This window comes from Neophocaena asiaeorientalis, unplaced genomic scaffold (genome assembly GCF_003031525.2).
Source record: "Neophocaena asiaeorientalis asiaeorientalis breed wild unplaced genomic scaffold, Neophocaena_asiaeorientalis_V1.1 scaffold150, whole genome shotgun sequence".
NCBI lineage: Eukaryota > Metazoa > Chordata > Mammalia > Artiodactyla > Phocoenidae > Neophocaena > Neophocaena asiaeorientalis.
In genome coordinates, this window is record NW_020176571.1 from 19542023 (window position 1) to 19561092 (window position 19070).

The following is a 19070-nucleotide window of genomic DNA, read 5'->3' on the forward strand; positions in this document are numbered from 1 at the left end:
AAAAAAAAAAAAAAAAAAAAGAATTCTATACTATGTGTAACAGAGCTGTCATTAGCGAGCTGATAGAGGAGGCACAGCTTGTTACTACTTAAGACTGTGGAACAATAGAAACAATATGATGAGGAGGAGGAGAGTGAGGAGAAAGAGGAAGAGGAGGAGAATTACTAACATTTACTGAATGCTTACTATTTGCCAGGAACTGTTCTAAATGCTTTAAATGTTTTAATCCATTTCATCCTCATCATAACACTATAAGGTAGGTACTGTTTATTGTGCCTATATTATAGACAAGGAAACTGAGGCAACCTGGTTCCACCAGTAAGGAGCTTGGAAGACGCCACTCAATCCTAACAAGTGAAAAGCTGAACAGGCTGAAAGACCAACCACTATTCTTTGATCCATAAAAGAGGGGAGGACACAGAGCAAACCCCTGTCCCCAATATTGGAAAGACCTACAGGTGAATACAGGGAGTCGGTTTATCAGAGCAGAGTGTCAGGAGCAGAGACCACTGCAGGAACCAGTGCCAGGTCTGTAAACCTGAACTGTAAATGATGAATTGCTGGGAACTCAGGGTGGACAACTCTGAGAGTTAAAAACTCCTGGGGTGGGGGTCTTCCCTGGTGGTGCAGTGGTTAAGAATCTGCCTGCCAGTGCACAGGACACAGGTTCGAGCCCTGGTCCGGGAAGATCCCACATGCCACAGAGCAACTAAGTCCGTGCGCCACAACTATTGAGCCTGCGTGCCACAACTACTGAGCCCGCATGCCACAACTGCTGAAGCCCATATGCCTAGAGCTCTGCAACAAGAGAAGCCACCGCAATGAGAAGCCCGCGCACCACAATGAAGAGTAGGCCCTGCTTGGTGCAACTAGAGAAATCCCATGCACAGCAACGAAGACCCAACACAGCCAAAAATAAATAAAAATAAAAATAAATTAAAAAAAAAAATCCTCCCGGAGGATGAAGTCACAGGAGGGTGAGAGCCCATAGTATTGTGAGACTTACCTGCAGGAGCTCAACCAGGTCCCCACAATAAATATGGGGGAAAGAAATTCCCTCCTGCTGCTGGCAGGAGGAGGGGGAAAGGAAGCATTTTGAAATACGACAGAGCACTCTGTTCTTAACAAGGCTTGATCTCAGGGGAAATTAATTAACTAGAGCCTAACCTGCTGGAATTTTATCAGAGCCTAACTCACCTGGGGGAAAGGAAATACCCAACTCCAGCTGGCTCTAGCTATTCCCTCTCACCTAAGAGGGGATAAGAAAAATTAAAAACGCTTCTGAAGTTCACCATCCAGAGGCATAGGCTTACTTAAAGACTGAGACCTAATCACAGGACTACAGAACTCTTCCCCTCTCCCAACCTGCCTCACCACCACATTACTAACGGCTTATTTACAGCAGTTCTTTTTACCCAGTACATCATGTCTGGCTATCAAGAAAAAATTACAAGGCATACCAAAAGGTAAAAATCACAATTTGAAGAGACAGAGCAAACATCAGAATCAGAAATGGCAGGATATTATAATGATCAAACCAGGAACTTAAAACACCTGTTTTTAACATGCTAAGGGCTCTAATGGATAAAGTATTCAGCATGCAAGAATAGATGGGTGATGTAAAGCAGAGAGATGGAAATCCTAAGAAAGAACCAAAAAGAAATGCTAGAGATTGTAAACACTGCAACAGAAATGAAGAATGCCTTTGAAAGACTTACTCCTTAACTGGACACAGCTGAGGAAGGAATCTCTGAGCAAGAGGATTTATCAACAGAATCCTCAAAAGACCAAAAAGCAAAGAGAACAAGGACTTAAAAAAACAGAACAGAATATCCAAGGACCTTGGGACAACCACAAAAAAAAGGAAGCACACACATAATGGAAATACCAGAAGGAAAAGAAAGAGAAAGGAACAGAAGAAATATTTGAAATAATAATGACTGAGAATTTCCCCCAAACTAATGTCAGACACCAAACCACAGATCCAGGAAGCTCAGAGAACACCAAGCAAGATAAATGCCCCAAAAACCCCTATTTAAGCATACCATTTTCAAAATACAGAAAATCAAAGATAAAGAAAAACTGACAGCAGCTAAAGGGAAAAAAACACCTTACCTTTAGAGGAACAAAGTTAAGAATTATATCCAACTTCTCAGAAATCACACAAACAGGGAGAAAGTGGAGAGATATTTAGAGTGTTGGGAGAAATTAATGTACAGCATGATCAAGGAACAACTAATAGCAAAATTTAATTTTGAACACTGACATAGATAACATACAGAAAATTTCTAAATTAAGAGAGATAGCTGAGTAGTATGGGCTCGAGCCAGAAAGCTGGGCTTCCATCCTTGCCACCTCTTACCAGTGGTGTGATTTGGGCCAAGTTATTTAACATCTCTGTGCCTCGCCTTCTTCGTTTGTAAAATGGGGATAACGGTGCATACCTCACAGGGTTATTGGGGGTAATTCAGCAACAACATGAATAAACTGAACCAGGCTGAGAAAGCCTGGCATAGTAAATATTATGTAAGAGTTTGTCAAATAAATAAATTTGATAATTTGGAACTTGGTGTTTACCATGCGATCACTGCTATCCAATTCTTTCTGTTCATCTTGTGGCTTCCTGCTTTAGTTTCCTATTATTATTGATTACTCTACTCATCTATCTCCTGTTTTGTTTCACTTATCCTTTTCTCATCTTCCCTACTATTCATTACTTCTGCTTCTGTATCCCACATTCATAACAGGAAGGTGTCACATCCAGCTCATCACTGGTGAACTTTAGTACTACTTCCTGCTGCCTTCCTGCTATTCAAAGCGCAGCAGATTCCTGGACCAGCATCACGCTATGGCAGCCTCCCTGGGAGAGAGAATATGCAATGGCAAGAATACTGTATGATGAATCCATTAGCATCCAAATACTTCATGGGAGGCTCTTTGGAGTCTTTGGAAAGTCAGAGTAATGCCCATCTAAGGTCTCATAGGGGACCGTAAGCAAGTCACAACCCGTTTCTTCATATGTAAAATGAATCTCATAAGCTTGTTTTCCAGATTAAATTAGGCGAGCAAGTTATGACCTTAACAGTCTGGAGTTATTCCATTTTATAGCAACATGGAGAAGAAGTAAACCACAGTGACAAGAAGCACAACATGGCAGAAATAGAAACAAAAAGCATTAAAGGATAAAAGGACCAAGAGGAGTGAATTCCTTCTAGTTTCTAATATTATGTAGGTGTGTCTAAGTGTGGATTCCTTTCTTTGTATCCTAACTTGGGATTTGTTGGGTTTCTGAGGATTCTGGAAAATCGTCAGCCACTATCTCTTTGAATATTGTCTCTCCCTCCTTCTTCTATATCTCTCTGTCTCCTTCTGGTACTCCTTGTCAATATACATTTAGTCCTTTTTGCTCCATCATACATGTCTGTTAATTACTCTTTGATATTTTTCATCTCTGTATCTCTCTGTGCTGTATTCTGATAAATTCTTCAATCTAACTCCTGACTCACTCACTATTAAGAATTCTCAGTAGAGACATTTTTGTTTTCCCTTCATTAAGCTAAACGTGAGCCAATCAAGCTCTTATCATCTCCCTTTGCAAAGCAGGTTTTCCCCTATTTATCCACATTACCTTTTTGAGGCTCCCAGCCATAAAAGTGTCTCTGATCCAACTTGCTACCTTCCTTGTACCCTAGGCTTTGCCTCCTGATTTCCCTTTAAACCAGTGCTAAGCCACCAGGGGTTAACAAATAGACACTCTCTGGGAGGCCACTGACTTTGAGACTTGCCCACTTTTCTGAATTGTTTTATGGCCTCCAAGATTCTCCTTTGCCTTCTTTTGAGCTAGGCAATGGATTTAAATGTCGTTAAATTTTTTTCCCTAGCATTTTTAAGTGCATTTGTAATGTGGTAGCTCCTCAGGTTAGCCTATCCATTCTATTTGCAGAAACAGAAGGTAGAATATTCTTATCATCTTTGTACTTCCAGTGCTTAAAAGAGGTGCCTGGCTCATAGTTAACATTAAAAAAAATATGTGTAGTGAATCACTGAATAGTGCACGATTCTGGCTGAGGATAAAATCATACATTTTTGCACTTGAGTTATCTACATAAATGGATGCAACTTGATATTTTCTTGAATTAGATATACATACAGTTACTATTTCACATTTATGTTAGGCTGATCTTACCTAAGGTGGCAAGAGGTTTTTAGGAGTGGCAAAAATAAAAAAGAAAACAAAAAGATGAGCAAATATGTTTCTCCACAGCCAAGGAAGTAGTAGTGTTATTAACTGAAAAATACTTTATTTAATTTATTTCTAGTTTTAGAGTCAATATCAGACAATTGTAATTTACATAATTTAAAATTACAGAATAATACTTACTTACATTTAGCACTAGTTTACTCTTCGCTATCACTGCCTCAAAAGTCTCATTGGTTTCCTCTTTCCACAAGCTAATAAAAGTATTAATTTCTTGGGATATTGAAGGATCAGGACTCCCATTACATTGAATGTAGTGTTTCCACTGTGGAATAAAAATGTTTGAAGGTTCACACTGATGAAAATTCAACCAAAGATTAAATTACTTCTTTTTTGAAGCTTATAACCTTGTTTTCCATATTAGGCAAAAAACATATTACGACTTTAGTTACTTGAGATATCTCTAAAATAACCAAATTCCTCTTCATCAAAATAATTTAAAAGCCTCAATATTTCAAATAAATAGAAATTTTATTTATTGTCATATTTTTAAAAAAGTATTTATGAGTTGATTTAGTTTTGCTTTCCCCTCTAATCATATAGCTCCTGTAGGTACAAAAGCCAACACTTGAGCTAATTTCTACTTCTCAAATGACTACTAATTCTTAACTGCCACTGTCATTTTAGTATTAGTCCTTCCATTCATTTTGTAGTCTACACAAATTCTACATTTGTAATCATATTGTACTTACAATTTTTTTGCTTTAAATTATACTATAATCTTTTACCATATTATTACAGTTTTTCCTTTTTATCCTGATAATCATCTACATTGTTTCCAAAGTTACACTGTTTTGAGCAACACTAGATTGCCTTAGGCTCAAACTTTTTATATTTTAATTTAGGATAATTTCCTCAGTATAGATTCCCCCAAATTAAATCAGAGTAAAAGGATATAAAAATTTCAAGGATCTTATTACTGACAAATAGATTTCTACAGAGCTATATGAATTTACTTTGCTACAAGCAATATGAGAGAGATTTGTCAGATTAGAGACTTTTTTTACAGACAAATTTAAAGTTTCTTGTTATTTAAACAGATATTGGATTATAACTCCCTCTTGTGGTACAAAAGTATTAGCTAAATAAATAAAATCAGTCTTACCTGAGAAAGCATTCTACTGTCTCGTTTCAATTTCTCTGCTTCAGGAAAACATGCCTCTAATAAATAAAGTTCTTCAAGCTCTTCATTTCTTCTTTCTAGATCCTGTTTCATAGGGATAGATACATTGATATCTTCTTTAATTTCAGCTTTGTGTTTCATAAGTAGCACCTAAAATTTACTTGACAAGTATTTAATTTCAAGATGAATGCTACAATCAGTTTAAATGTAACTGATACTTCCAAAAGTTTTCATGTGGAACAGTGGTGTGCGAAGTGTGATCTGCAGACTCCTGGTGAGTCCCCCAAACTTTTTCAGGATCTGTGAGGTCAAATCTATTTTAATAATAATACTAAGACTTTATTTGCTTTTTTTGCAGTGTACACATTTGCAAGATGGTGTAAAGCTGCTGGCGCCTTAGCGCAAATCAAGGCATAAACTATACTAGTGGTCATATTCTTTGGGGGAGAGGGGTGATAGCAGTCAGTTTCACATAAGAATGATCTGATGAAGAAGTGAAATGTATTTTTATTAGATGTCAAAACTCAAGTATATGTCTTTTTAATATTCCGTGTGACAAAATGGGAAGTATGCATAGAGCACTTCTGCTATATAACAAAGGACAATGCTATCTTCAGAAATAAACATTTATGCAACTATTTGAGTATTCTGGCAGACATTCCATCAAAAATAAATGAATTGAGCATGTCACTTTCAGGAAACAACCCAAAGTATTTGTTGCCAGTGATAAAATTCAAACTTTCAAATAAAAATTTGAATTTTAGAAAACCCATATCCACCACTATGGAGCCTGACAGTTTCCCAATCCTTAAAAACTTTTCTGATTTGACTGGAGATGATACTAATGTATGTGATTTGTTTTTTTTGGGGGGGGATGATGAATGATAAAAATGTGTCATCATTTGGAAGCAAATAATTCAGTGAACCAATTTTTTCCAAGCAATCAATGTATGATGTTGCAAAATCATGCATGGAGAAGAATATCCACAATTATCTGAAAAGCTGTTACAACATTCCTCCTTTTTCCAACTACCTATCTGTGTGAGGCCAGATTTTCTTCACATATTTCAGTCAAAACAACACATTGTAATAGATGGAATGATGAAGTAGGTATGAGATCCAGTTGTCTTCTGTTAAGTCAGAGATTAAAGAGATTTATAAAATATAAACAATGCCACTTATTTCCCTAATTAAAAATATATATATATATAAGTGTGGTGATGGATGTTAACTAGACTTATTGTGGGATCATTTCACAATATATACAACTATCGAATCATTATTTTGTATACCTAAAACCAATACAATTTTAAATGTCAATTATACTTCAATAAATATATATATATACTGTAATTGTTTTTTAAATATGTTAATGTATTTATTTTTTATTCATGTTTATGTTTAACAATGTTTAATCTCTATTAATATAATAGATGTTTTTAAGTTTCTGTTTTAATTTCTAATATAGTAAATATTGATAAACATAAACAAAAACTCCTTGGGGATCTTCACTTTTTAATAGTAATGAGGTTTTGTCCTGAGCTTAAAATATCACAGAACTACTGATCCAATAATGAAAAATTCTGGTGAAAAAGAGAAGTGAAATTTTAAAAGGAGAGGTAGAATTTGAACATTTTTTGGTCCCTATTTAATTACTTATATGACAGATTGAGAATAATAACTTAATGGTTACAAGCACGGGCTCTGAAGCAAGACTACTTCTGTCTAAGTCCTGGCTCTGAAATTTATTAGCTGCTTAATCTCTCTATTCGCCAATTTCCTGATCTGTGAAATGTGGGTAATAATTTACCCACCATAACTTTATGGTAGGATAAAATGAATTAAACCAGTTCATATAGGCCTAAATATTACTGGTAGCTATGGGGGAGAATGATGTTAAATGGCCAAACAGATCTGATAGCCACATAGTTTGTCTTCAGTAATATTAGCATTAATGTTTATTTACTTTTGCTTCAAGTTTTCGCAATTTTTCTTTCTCAGTTCGTTGTATTTCAAGTCTTTCCATTTCTTCTTTTTCGTATTTCACACGGGCTTCCTCTAAAGAACAACAACAAAAGAAATTTTCAGTCTGTTTTTTTCTTTCTTTTTTTTTTTTTAGTCTGTTTTTAAGCACTTAAAATTATTTCAAGTATTTAAGATGTAGTAATGGTGGAATATTTGATAGAAGTCACAACATTTACTGTGTGGTAGAAATAAAACTGCTAGATTTCTTTCAAAAAAGTAACATGACTCTCGGACTTCCCTGGTGGCGCAGTGGTTAAGAACCCCCCCTGCCAATACAGGGGACACGGGTTCAAGCCCTGGTCCAGGAAGATTCCACATGACCCGGAGTAACTAAGCCCATGCACCACAACTACTGAGCCTGCGCTCTAGAGCCCGCAAGGCACAACTACTGAGCCTGAGTGCCACAACTGCTGAGCCCGCGTGCCACAACTACTGAAGCCTGTGTGCCTAGAGCCTGTGCTCTGCAACAAGAGAAGCCACTGCAATGAAAAGCCTGCTCACTGCCACAAAGAGTAGCCCCCGCTCTCTGCAACTAGAGAAAGCCTGTGCACAGCAACGAAGACCTAACTCAGCCAAAAATAAATAAATAAAAATAAATTAAAAAAAAAAAAGTAACATGACTCAAAATTTCTGGCTCACAATGATATTTCTCTTCTCCAAAAAGTTTATAGCAATCCAATAATGATTTTAATCAATGAAAAATGACAAATCTATCATGGGTAATTAAGAGGTAAAATCTTCAGAAGATTTCCATAATCTTGTGACACCTACATTATCAGAAGTAATTTTTTTTTTTTTTTTCCAGTATGTGGGCCTCTCACTGTTGTGGCCTCTCCCGTTGCGGAGCGCAGGCTCCGGACGCGCAGGCTCAATGGCCATGGCTCACGGGCCCAGCCGCTCCGCGGCATGTGGGATCTTCCCGGACCGGGGCACGAACCCGTGCCCCCTGCATTGGCAGGCAGACTCTCAACCACTGCGCCACCAGGGAAGCCCAGAAGTAAGTATCTTAATCTTCCCTTGCTTTCACTATTAAAAAACAAAATATGAAATATATGTTGAAGAATATGAGTTTAACCCAATATAATAAAACATTCACCAAGATGTAGATCCTGATACTGTATTATTATCGCGTCACCTAAAAAAGATTTATATGATTATACATTAAAAAATCAACATGGAAACTAAGAATCAACACATGTTCTTCATGCTAAAAGCTACAACCATCTGAAATATTCAGATTTTTTTTTAACATCTTTATTGGAGTATAACTGCTTTACAGTATTGTTAGTTTCTGCTTTATAACAAAGTGAATCACTTATACACACACATATATCCCTATATCCCCTCCCTCCTGCGTCTCCCTCCTACCCTCCCTATTCCACGCCTCTAGGTCACGACAAAGCACTGAGCTGATCTCTCTGCTATGCAGCTGCTTCCCACTAGCTATCTATTTTACATTTGGTGGTGTATATATGTCAATATTACTCTCTCACTTCGTCCCAGCCTACCATTCCCCCTCCCTGTGTCCTCAAGTCCATTCTCTACATCTGTGTCTTTATTCCTGTCCTGCCCCTTGGTTCATCAGAACCATTTTTTTTTTTTAGATTCCATATATATGTGTTAGCATATGGTATTTGTTTTCTCTTTCTGACTTACTTCACTCTGCATGACAGACTCTAGGTCCATCCACCTCACTACAAATAACTCAATTTTGTTTCTTTTTATGGCTGAGTAACATTCCATTGTATATATGTGCCACATCTTTATCCATTCATCTATAGATGAACACTTAGGTTGCTTCCATGTCCTGGCTACTGTAAATACTGCTGCAATGAACACTGTGGTACATGACTCTTTTTGAATTATGGTTTTCTCAGGGTATACGCCCAGTAGTGGGATTGCTGGGTTATATGGTAGTTCTATTTTTATAAACTATTCAGATTTTTAAAGTGACTTTTTATTATTTTAAATGACCAAATTTTCATTAATTTCTTGCTAGTGTATATTCCCCATATTTAATTTGAGTTTCAGAATTCTTACTGCACAATCAGTACCAATGCCCTTAATTTAATCAATAAGTATAAACATCTTATACTTAATTTAATTAAGATAGGGTTGCCATATTTAGCAAATAAAAATATAGGATGCTCAGGTGAATTTGAATTTCAGATAAACAATGGACTCTTTTTTTTGGTTCAAGTATATCCTAAACATTGCATGAGGCAAATTATCCCAAATTATCCACTGTTTGTCTGAAATTCAAATTTAACTAGGCATCCTGTATTTTTTTTTTGTTTGTTTGTTTGTTTGTTTGTTTGTTTTTTGCTGTACGCGGGCCTCTCACTGTTGTGGCCTCTCCCGTTGCGGGGCACAGGCTCCTGACGCGCAGGCCCAGCGGCCATGGCTCACGGGCCCAGCCGCTCCGCGGCATGTGGGATCTTCCCGGACCGGGGCATGAACCCACGTCCCCTGCATCGGCAGGCGGACTCTCAACCGCTGCGCCACCAGGGAAGCCCGGCATCCTGTATTTTAACTGGCAACTCTCCTTCAAGATATATCTGAAAATGATTGGCGTGTACTAACAGAAATTTCTGGGTACCCTTTAAATAGTAAATAGCTATTATAAAACAGATTAAATTCAAAAAATTAAAAATTTTGAAAATTGTTTTTAAAAAGTACTGACTGGATGACAGAAATACAAACCTATTGTTAGTATTACCTGCATGTGACAATAGTTACCACTGTGTGTTTTATACCTTCCTCCTTTTGTCGTTTCTCCTCCTCCTCTTGTAGCTGCTTCAACTGGTCGGCTTTGGTGATTCTCTTTTTCTTACTGCCAGACTTAATAAAGGCCACAAATTTTAAAAAGGTTATTCACATGTACTCAAATTACTTAAAAACACATATCCCTCAACTAGCAATTATGAAAAACACTTTTACTTTCATGAATCCAGTCTTCTACTCATTCAAATAAGACTGCCTATTAAGTGCAAAGCCTTGACTCAGTGTCTTGAGGACAAAGTATGGAAACAAGTAGGAAAATTAACATATAAATTATTCAAAGGCAAGAGTGACAGTGACAAGTATATACAAGTTAATTCTCTCATTTTCAGTTTTCACATCTTTAAAGTGGTGCTAAATAAAACCTCATTTCATTTTTGTAAGGATTAAAATAAAACGTAAAAATATCTTTAACACTGCTACATGTCTATAAAAATTAAAGATATTTTTATGACTAACAGATATAGAGTTATTTTGCAAGTTTGAAGTAAGGCCAAATTGTTTTCAACAGCTGGGATCAAGTAAAATTTTTATAGGGTATCTAGTATTAAAGTTTGTGCCCAAACGATTTTAACATTCAGATATGAGAGGAAGATACTCCAAGGGGGAAAGGCAGGCATAAGATATGGAGTTGGGAGAGCACTGGATAGGCCCTAGGAAAACCCCAAGAAGAGGTAATGATGGACATGAGAATGGAAAAGAAGGTTGGAGCCTATGCTGTAGAGATTGGACATTGTGCTAAAAGAATTGGAAACCCCCTAGAAGTTTTCCAGGTCTGTGGCTATTATCTGGAAAACAAACCTGGTGTTAGGGGAAAAAATGATTGTAAAGATGATACATTTTGGCTACTATTAACAATAATTAATAAAGTCATGACAATGGAAATGCAGATGGGGGATGGATCCAATAAATATTTTATAAGCTAACTTATTTGATAATGATTAAAACTGGAGACATGGAGAGGAAGGAGTCAGAGAAGAATCAAAAAAGAAGAATAGTAGTCCAGAAGATTCAAATTTGAAAGAGAAACTGTTTAGAGAAATTTAATTAGTATGAAGTGCTGGTGGAGAATCCAGGCAATGCTTGCAGGCTTTGAAACTGAAGAACTGAGATGTAGCCAAGAGATCAGGGCTACAGAATACAGATTTGAGAACTATCTTGGTGATGACTGCCTCCCATCCATTTTCCCTAAGGGAGAGTATGGAAAGAGAAGTGCACCATCTAAATTTAGGAATCAATTGAGTGGTTAATCCTAGGGATACATAGACTCTTGGATGACCACCTGCTCTTTTTGGCTCACCTACTGCAGGATGCTCCACTGGAGTCTCCAATACAGTAGCCCTATCACTTTTTCACCATTCATCAACCCCCACATACTGTCACTTCTTCCTTAACCTGGTTAGATTTCACAGTTCATCACATAATCACTAACTTATATATCTCTGCCTCCCCTATTTTCCTCTCCCTCTGAGAAGCTCAGCGGGCAAATTCCTAGTTCTAGTTAAACCCAACTCTTCACTTATTCTGAGCTAGCAATAGGAGCAGCTGGACCTTGCCAGAGAAAACTACATGAGCTCAAAGTTGTGAGCACACATTTTAAAGAGGCTCTAAGCACCATACAGCATTCCTATTGCTATTTCATTCTCTTCACTCTTCCAAAATCCTCTCCTCTTTCTTACTCTCAGTTGTTGACTTTACATCACTAGAAGCTTTTAAGAATACGCTACTTTACACACCAGATCTTTTAATCTACCTCTACCTTTGTCTCCCTTCCTGTTACACTGGATGAACTGGATGTACCTTCTGCTATTTAAGTCTGAATCCACCACTTTTACACTAGATCCTATCCTTTATTGCCTATATAAGACTTGGGTCCTGTAATTAACACCTCTTGTTATTCATAGATCTCTCCCTCCCTGGATTTCACATCCCTCTTCCTCTTTTGCTCCAATGCTGTTACCCTTTATATTAGACTGCCTAAAAGGAGTTGCCCACTGCTTTCACGTCCCCATTTTCTGCATGCCCCATTCTAATCAGGCTTTCATTTTTACTGTTCCATTGAAACCTCTCTTGTCATGGAACCTTAAGATGGCCATGTTTCCAATGACAATGGCCAATTTTCGGCCCTCATTTTACTCATCTGTTATCAACATTTGACGAAGTTTTCTTCTTCCATCTTGAAATATTTTCTTCATTAGGCCTTCAGGCTGGTACTATCTGATTTTGCTTCTTCCCTCCTTCTTAGACTTCTTTTCTGATTTCTCCTCCTCAGATGTAGTTGATTAGTAACTTTAAAAACTATTTGTTCATATAGTCCCTAAAAGGATTTTGAAAAGCTATGTACCCCCTTCACACATTTTTAAGTTGACACTGAAAACTTTTTACCACAAGTTTAAATAACTTCAAATGTTGTACTTTCTAGTATATCATATATAAAAGAAAACTTTTACATCACTCCTTTAAATATATCCATCACTATTTAAAATATATCCAATGGATCTATCGATACATACTATAGTGATTTGACGGCCAATATCAAATAAAAAAATATGAACAAGCTTTTCTTTAATAAAAATTTTAATTCTTTTCTTTGAATTCATATTTCCATTCCACTTCCCCCACAGACTCTTATCCTAGTGTAATACACTTGAACAACTTTTGTTGATCTTCCTATCATATTTATGTTATAAAAGTCTGTATGAAATTTTTAATTTCCTTGACTCTAAGTTTCTAAGCAGTACAAATTTTGCTCTGGATTGAGTTAATTTTATAATTATTTTCGGTAGACAATTGAACAAAGCAACATTTTATATTACAAATTTTGATAGGTAAATATTAAAACATAAAAAGTAAAATTTTACTAGGTATGCGCCTTTTGATGAGATTGTTGGGTTTTTTCGTTTTCCTGGTCAGTTCATGATCCAAGGATAAATGTTAGCTATTGCTGAATGAAACAAGGATTCAGACAGATTCTATTTTAATTTTTATAGCTATAAGAAATGAAAAATTTGGTTTATATTACAAAGCCAATGGGAATAGGTTTGTTACAGCTGTATCGTGCAGTTATTTGAATTCTTTCCACAACATATGCCAAAAATTATATTGACTTAACAAAAAAATTACTCCTAGAGATAATCACTGATATTTGTAATGTCCTTCTTGTTTTTCTTTAAAGTTTTACTACATATGTATATATTCCTAAACAATAGTTTTCTTACCTTTGAATTTTTTCATAAATCCAATTATACTTTATGGATACAACTGTAATTTACTTATTGTCATAAAATACACATAACATAAAATTTACCATTTTAAGCGTTTTTTAGTATGCAGGTCAGTGGCATTAAGTACATTCACACTGTTGTACAACCATAACCTCCACCCATCTCCAGAACTTTTTCATCATCCCAAACCTAAACTCTGTATCCATTACACATTAATTCCCCTTCTGCCCCCAACCCAGCCCCTATCAATCACCATCCTACTTTTTGTCTTTATGAGTTTGACTATTCTAGATATTTCCTATAAGTAGGATAATACAACATTTGTCCTTTTGTGTGATTTACTTCTTTAGATACAAATTATGGTTTGTAAGATTCACCCAAGGGGGGATATAGCAGTAGCTGTATATTTTCACTGCTGAATAGTAACTCATTAATTTATTTATCCATTCTTCTACTGATTGACATTGGATGGTTTCTAGTTTACTATCACGAATAATGCTGCTATAAACCTTTGAGTGTATGTATCCTGGTGTCCATACAAGAATTTCTCTACAATGTATACCTAGAAGTAAAACTGGTGGGTATGTGCATTTTCAATGTTGTTGAAGCTGAGTTTTCTAAAGTAATTATTCCAATTTACACTCTCATAATCATTAGCCTAGTCAATATTTGTTAATTTCAGTATTTTCCTTCTCTGGCAGTTTTTTGTTTATTTAAAAATATAGATACTTCTATCAGGCTAAAGAGGTGCCCTTTAAGCTATTAAACGGTAAGGCACAGCAACTGAATTTTTAACTCCATCTAATTGTATTCATTTAATTTCTTACATTAAACCAATTCTGCCTCCCTGGAATAAGCTGAATTGGGTCATGACTTATTATTATTCTATATACTTCCAAGTGAGCTTGCTAACACTTTGCTTAGACATTTTGTATTTATGTTCATGAATGGGCTTCAATTTTCCTTTCTCATGCTCTAGAAGGATTTGTATAAAAGTGAAATAATTTATCTTTGAATGAAGGACTAGCTAACAAAGACTTACAGACCTAGAATTTTCTTTCTGGGAAAAATTTTAACCACTGATATAATTTCTTAAATGATTATAGGACTATTCAGGTTTTCTACTTCTTCAAGAAACAGTGTGAGAAGGTTTTTCTTTTCTATTTGTCTAATTCATCTAAATTTTCTAATTTATTGGCATATAAAGCTGTTCAAATTATGTCATTTATTGTTAAAGTCATATCTCTCTTTTCATTCCTAATACAGGCATACCTTGGAGATACTGTGGGTTTGATTCCAGACCACCACAGTAAAGTGGTGGAATATTGCAAGTCATAAATTTTTTGGTTTCCCAGTGCATATAAAAGTTATGTTTACACTACACTGTAGTCTATTAAGTGTACAATAGCACTGTGTCTAAAAAAATATACACACGTTAATTTAAAAATACTTTATTGCTAAAAATTGCTAAATATCATCTGAGCCTTTAGCAAGCCATAGGGTTTGAAATATTACAAGAATTACCAAAATGTGACACAGAGACACGAAGTGAGCAAATGCTATTGGAAAAATGGCACAGATAGACTTGCTCAGCACAAACCTTCAATTTGTAAACAATGCCATATCTGTGAAGTGCAATAAAGCAAGGCACGATAAAATAAGAAACGCCTGTATTGATTATTTACGCCATTTGTTCTTTTTGATAAAATTTACCAGGAAATTGTCAATTTTATCAGTATTTTCAGAGAAATAAATTGTGGCCTATTTGTTCATTCAACTATTTTAAGAAACACTGAGAGTCTAATATATGCTAGGTATTTGAGATATATCAGTAAACAGAAACCCTTGCCTTGTCTTAATGAACTTATATTCAAATGGGAAGAGAAAGACAAAAACAATAAACAAACAATTTAAAAATAATGTTTAAAATTGAGGACTAGTTGATTTACAGTATTAAGCTTCAGGTATACAACATAGTGATGCACAATTTTTAATGACTGTACTCCATTTATAGTTATTATAAAATATAGGCTATATTCCCTGTGCTGTACAATATAGCTCTGTGGTACAATAAACAAAATTGCAAAATAATTTATAAAATATTTTAGAAGATGAAAAGTGCTATGGGAGAAATCAAAGGGACTCCAGACTGCAGGGGTCATTGGGGAAGGGATGAATTACAATTTTAAATACAGTGTTTAGGGTGGGCCTCATGGAGAAGGTAACATTTGAGTGAAGACTTGAAAGATATGAGGTTATAAATCCTCTCTATTGTATGTTTTATATTTTATTAATTTTTATATTTGTCTTTATTATTTCCTTCCTCCTCCTTACTTCGAGTTTCTTTTTCTTACTTCTTGAAAATGATGCTTAGTTTCATTAATTTTTCATCTTCTAAAGTATTCAGGGCTACATATTTCCCTCTAAGTACTTCTTTAGACACATTCACAAATTTTGAAGTATTTTTCTTATTACTGAGTTAAAATTATCTTTTTACTTCCATCTTGACCCACTTGAGAATTTTTTTAAAAATTCTCAGCATATTGTATCTTCCTGTTCATAATTTATTTCTTTGACTTTTAAGCTTAATTTCATTAAGGTTATAATACATGCTCTGAATTGTTTCAATTCTTTGAACTTTGAGAATAGTTTTATGTCACAGTACATTGTCAGTTTTGGAATAAAAAATATATGTGCTTAAAATTCTCTAGTTGTTGAGTGCAATGTTCTAAATATGTCTAATTCTTATTCTAACAAATCTAATGATTTGTTCATGTTGTTCCAATCTTTACGTCCTTACTGTTTTATCTTTTTAATGCTTTTCTATCAGTTACTGAAAGAAGAAATCTTCCACTATGATTGTGAACTTGTCTGTTTCTCCTGACAGTTCTCTGAATCTGTGCAATGTATATTTCAAGGCATTATAATTAGGTATATACAGATTTAAAATTATATTTTCTTGGTTAATCAAAACTTTATCATCATAAAATGACCCTCTTTATTTCTAGAAGTGCTTTTTGTCTTAAAGTCTACCATGTCTAATATTAATATAGTTATACCAACTTTCATCTTTGTATTATTTGCATAGCATGCCTTTTTCCATCATCTTACTTTAACTCTTCTGTATTTTTATTCTTTAGATGGTGTTTGTAAAAAGATTATTGTTAGATTTTATTTTTTATCCAATCTGACAATCTTTCTCTTTGATTTTGGGTTTGTCTTGCCTTCTTTTCATATTTCTTGGTATCTTCAATTGATTGTTTTTTGGTTAGTGCACTATTTTCCCTCTACTGGTTTGGAAGTTATATACTCTATTTATATCATTTTAGTGGCTATCCTAGAAAGTCAACCTATGTACCTAATATATAAATACGTTTATCATACTACCAAACAGTACAGGGACTTTAGAACATCTTAACTCAATTAATCCTTGCCCTACCCAAATTATACATTATTGCTGTCATATATCTTTTTAAAACAGTTTTACTGAGATAAAACTTATATACCGTATAGTTCACCCATTTACAGTGTAGAATTCAATGGCTTTTAGTGCATTCAGAGTTGTGCAACTACCACCACAATCAATTTCAGAACATTTTCATCACCCCCCAGAAGAAATCCCATACCCATTAGCAGCGCTCCCTTCCATTTCCTCACAACCTCCCAGCTCTGTGAAACCACTAATCTACTTTATCTATAGATTTGCCTATTCTGGACATTTCATATAACTGGAATCATACAATGTGTGATCTTTTGTGGTTTGCTTTATTCATTCAGAACAATGTTTTCAAGGTTCTTCCATGCTATAGCATGTATCAATACTTCCATTTTATGGCTGAAAAATATTTCATTGTATGGATATACCACATCTTGTTTATTTACTTATCAACTGATGAATATTATGTGTTGTTGTCATGTATCTACTTTTTAAACCCACATGTTATTATGTGGATTACTGTTTTATACCTTATGCATATAATCTCTTTTGCAGCAGGTGAAAAACACAGTTTTTACCTGAGAAAATATTTTTCTTTCACCTTTATTTTTGAAAACTATTTGAGCTGATACAGAATTCTAAGTTGGCAGTTATTTACTCTCAGCACATTGAAGACATCACTCCACTGTTTTTGGCTCCCACTGTTGCTGTTAAAACCACAAGTTCAAGTTTTGCCCTGTACTGCAAATGCCCTCATGAAAAAGAGTTTTAGTGCCTCCATTACTTCTTTGGTTCCTTCCTTAATTTAGGTTTTCTCCTGATAATTTCTCATTATCTTATCAGCTCTTAAGTTCCTTTAAGATGGAAGTTTTGATCTATACATATATATTTTAGTCAGCATTATTTACTGTTTTCAGCAGAAAGTTTTATTTTTTTCCTTTTTTACGGTACGCGGGCCTCTCACTGTTGTGGCCTCTCCCGCTGTGGAGCACAGGCTCCGGACGAGCAGGCTCAGCGGCCATGGCTCACGGGCCCAGCCGCTCCGCGGCATGTGGGATCTTCCCGGACCGGGGCACGAACCGTGTACCCTGCATCGGCAGGCGGACTCTCAACCACTGCGCCACCAGGGAAGCCCTCAGCATAAAGTTTGATCCAAAAAATCTTAAGCCCAATATTACTGGAAATGGGAAAATCAAAATAATATTTTGAAAAAATTATTTTATTTTACCACTTGCTTTGATTTTAAATTGATCAAAACTTTAAAGCTATAGATTTTGCTCATTCGAAGTATTAAAAAAAAGTCAATTTACCTAATTAGCAAAGCCCAGCCTTCAAAGTTAAACCAACTGGACATATCATACTTATTTTCTATCACAGACAGTTTGACTTCATGTTTCTATACTAATAAATGTGTTAATATGCATCCTCATGATAAGCTATCTCTTTTTTTATTATACGCCAGGTATAAGCTGATTCCATTTCCTCACATATTGTTTTAAAAGATGCAATTATTTAATGTCCTGAACTTAACACCATTTATATTTTAGGGTAAACACTGAATGTTCCATGGAAACCAGGACTCAAATTTTAGGCAACCAAAGCTTTTTGTGAATATGGTATTCCTAAATTAAAATAGGATATAAGTATAGATATGAGCTATAGGGCCCCCTTTTTGCCCATTCTTTACAGTTCCATGCCTGGAGGTACTTGGGCACCAGTCTCAATCTATTCAAATAAAATCAATTCAAAGTATTCCAAGTTCATCTATGCATTAATCAGTCTGTAAGGCATTTTCCCCTACAATCTAATCAATGTCTTCTGCTATTTCATGCATTCTACGAAGTACAGTGGTTTCTGAAGAAAACATACTGATGTAAATGCAGCGATGGGTGTTTTAACAGGGTACCAGGTGTTATAACCTTTTCTATAGTCTTGTACAATTTCCTAGTTTTTGCAATGAATAATACTAATTTAAATTATATGAAGTTTCAAAGGCAACTTTAAGGTCTATGTAAAAATATTAAGCTCATTTACACTTTTACTGATACCCTTAATCTTTCTTCATTAAAAAAATTAATGTTATTATTTTTGGAGTCTGAATGTTTTATCAATAAATTACACTGTGAGAGCATTTTTTTTGCATCATCATTTGACAATCTTACAAGCAATGTCACTAAATAAAGATTATTACCAGTCCCACCACTCCACACTACAAAATATAGG

General features: G+C 35.2%; 1 protein-coding gene across 3 annotated transcripts in view; it reads right to left on the bottom strand.

Moving 5' to 3' along the window:
- DNAI7 (dynein axonemal intermediate chain 7) overlaps nucleotides 1-19070 on the bottom strand; it is a 70306-nt gene that overhangs the window by 43779 nt on the left and 7457 nt on the right. The window contains exons 3-6 of one of the 3 annotated variants that reach the window (XM_024733512.1): nucleotides 10163-10247; nucleotides 7348-7439; nucleotides 5364-5465; nucleotides 4386-4523 (exon numbers count right to left, since the gene is read on the bottom strand). In XM_024733512.1, the coding sequence (XP_024589280.1) occupies nucleotides 4386-4523; nucleotides 5364-5465; nucleotides 7348-7439; nucleotides 10163-10247 (417 nt within the window). Of the gene's footprint in view, nucleotides 1-4385; nucleotides 4524-5363; nucleotides 5466-7347; nucleotides 7440-8502; nucleotides 8527-10125; nucleotides 10248-19070 lie in introns of those variants that run through there. The other 2 variants (XM_024733513.1, XM_024733514.1) reach the window with 2 other exon arrangements.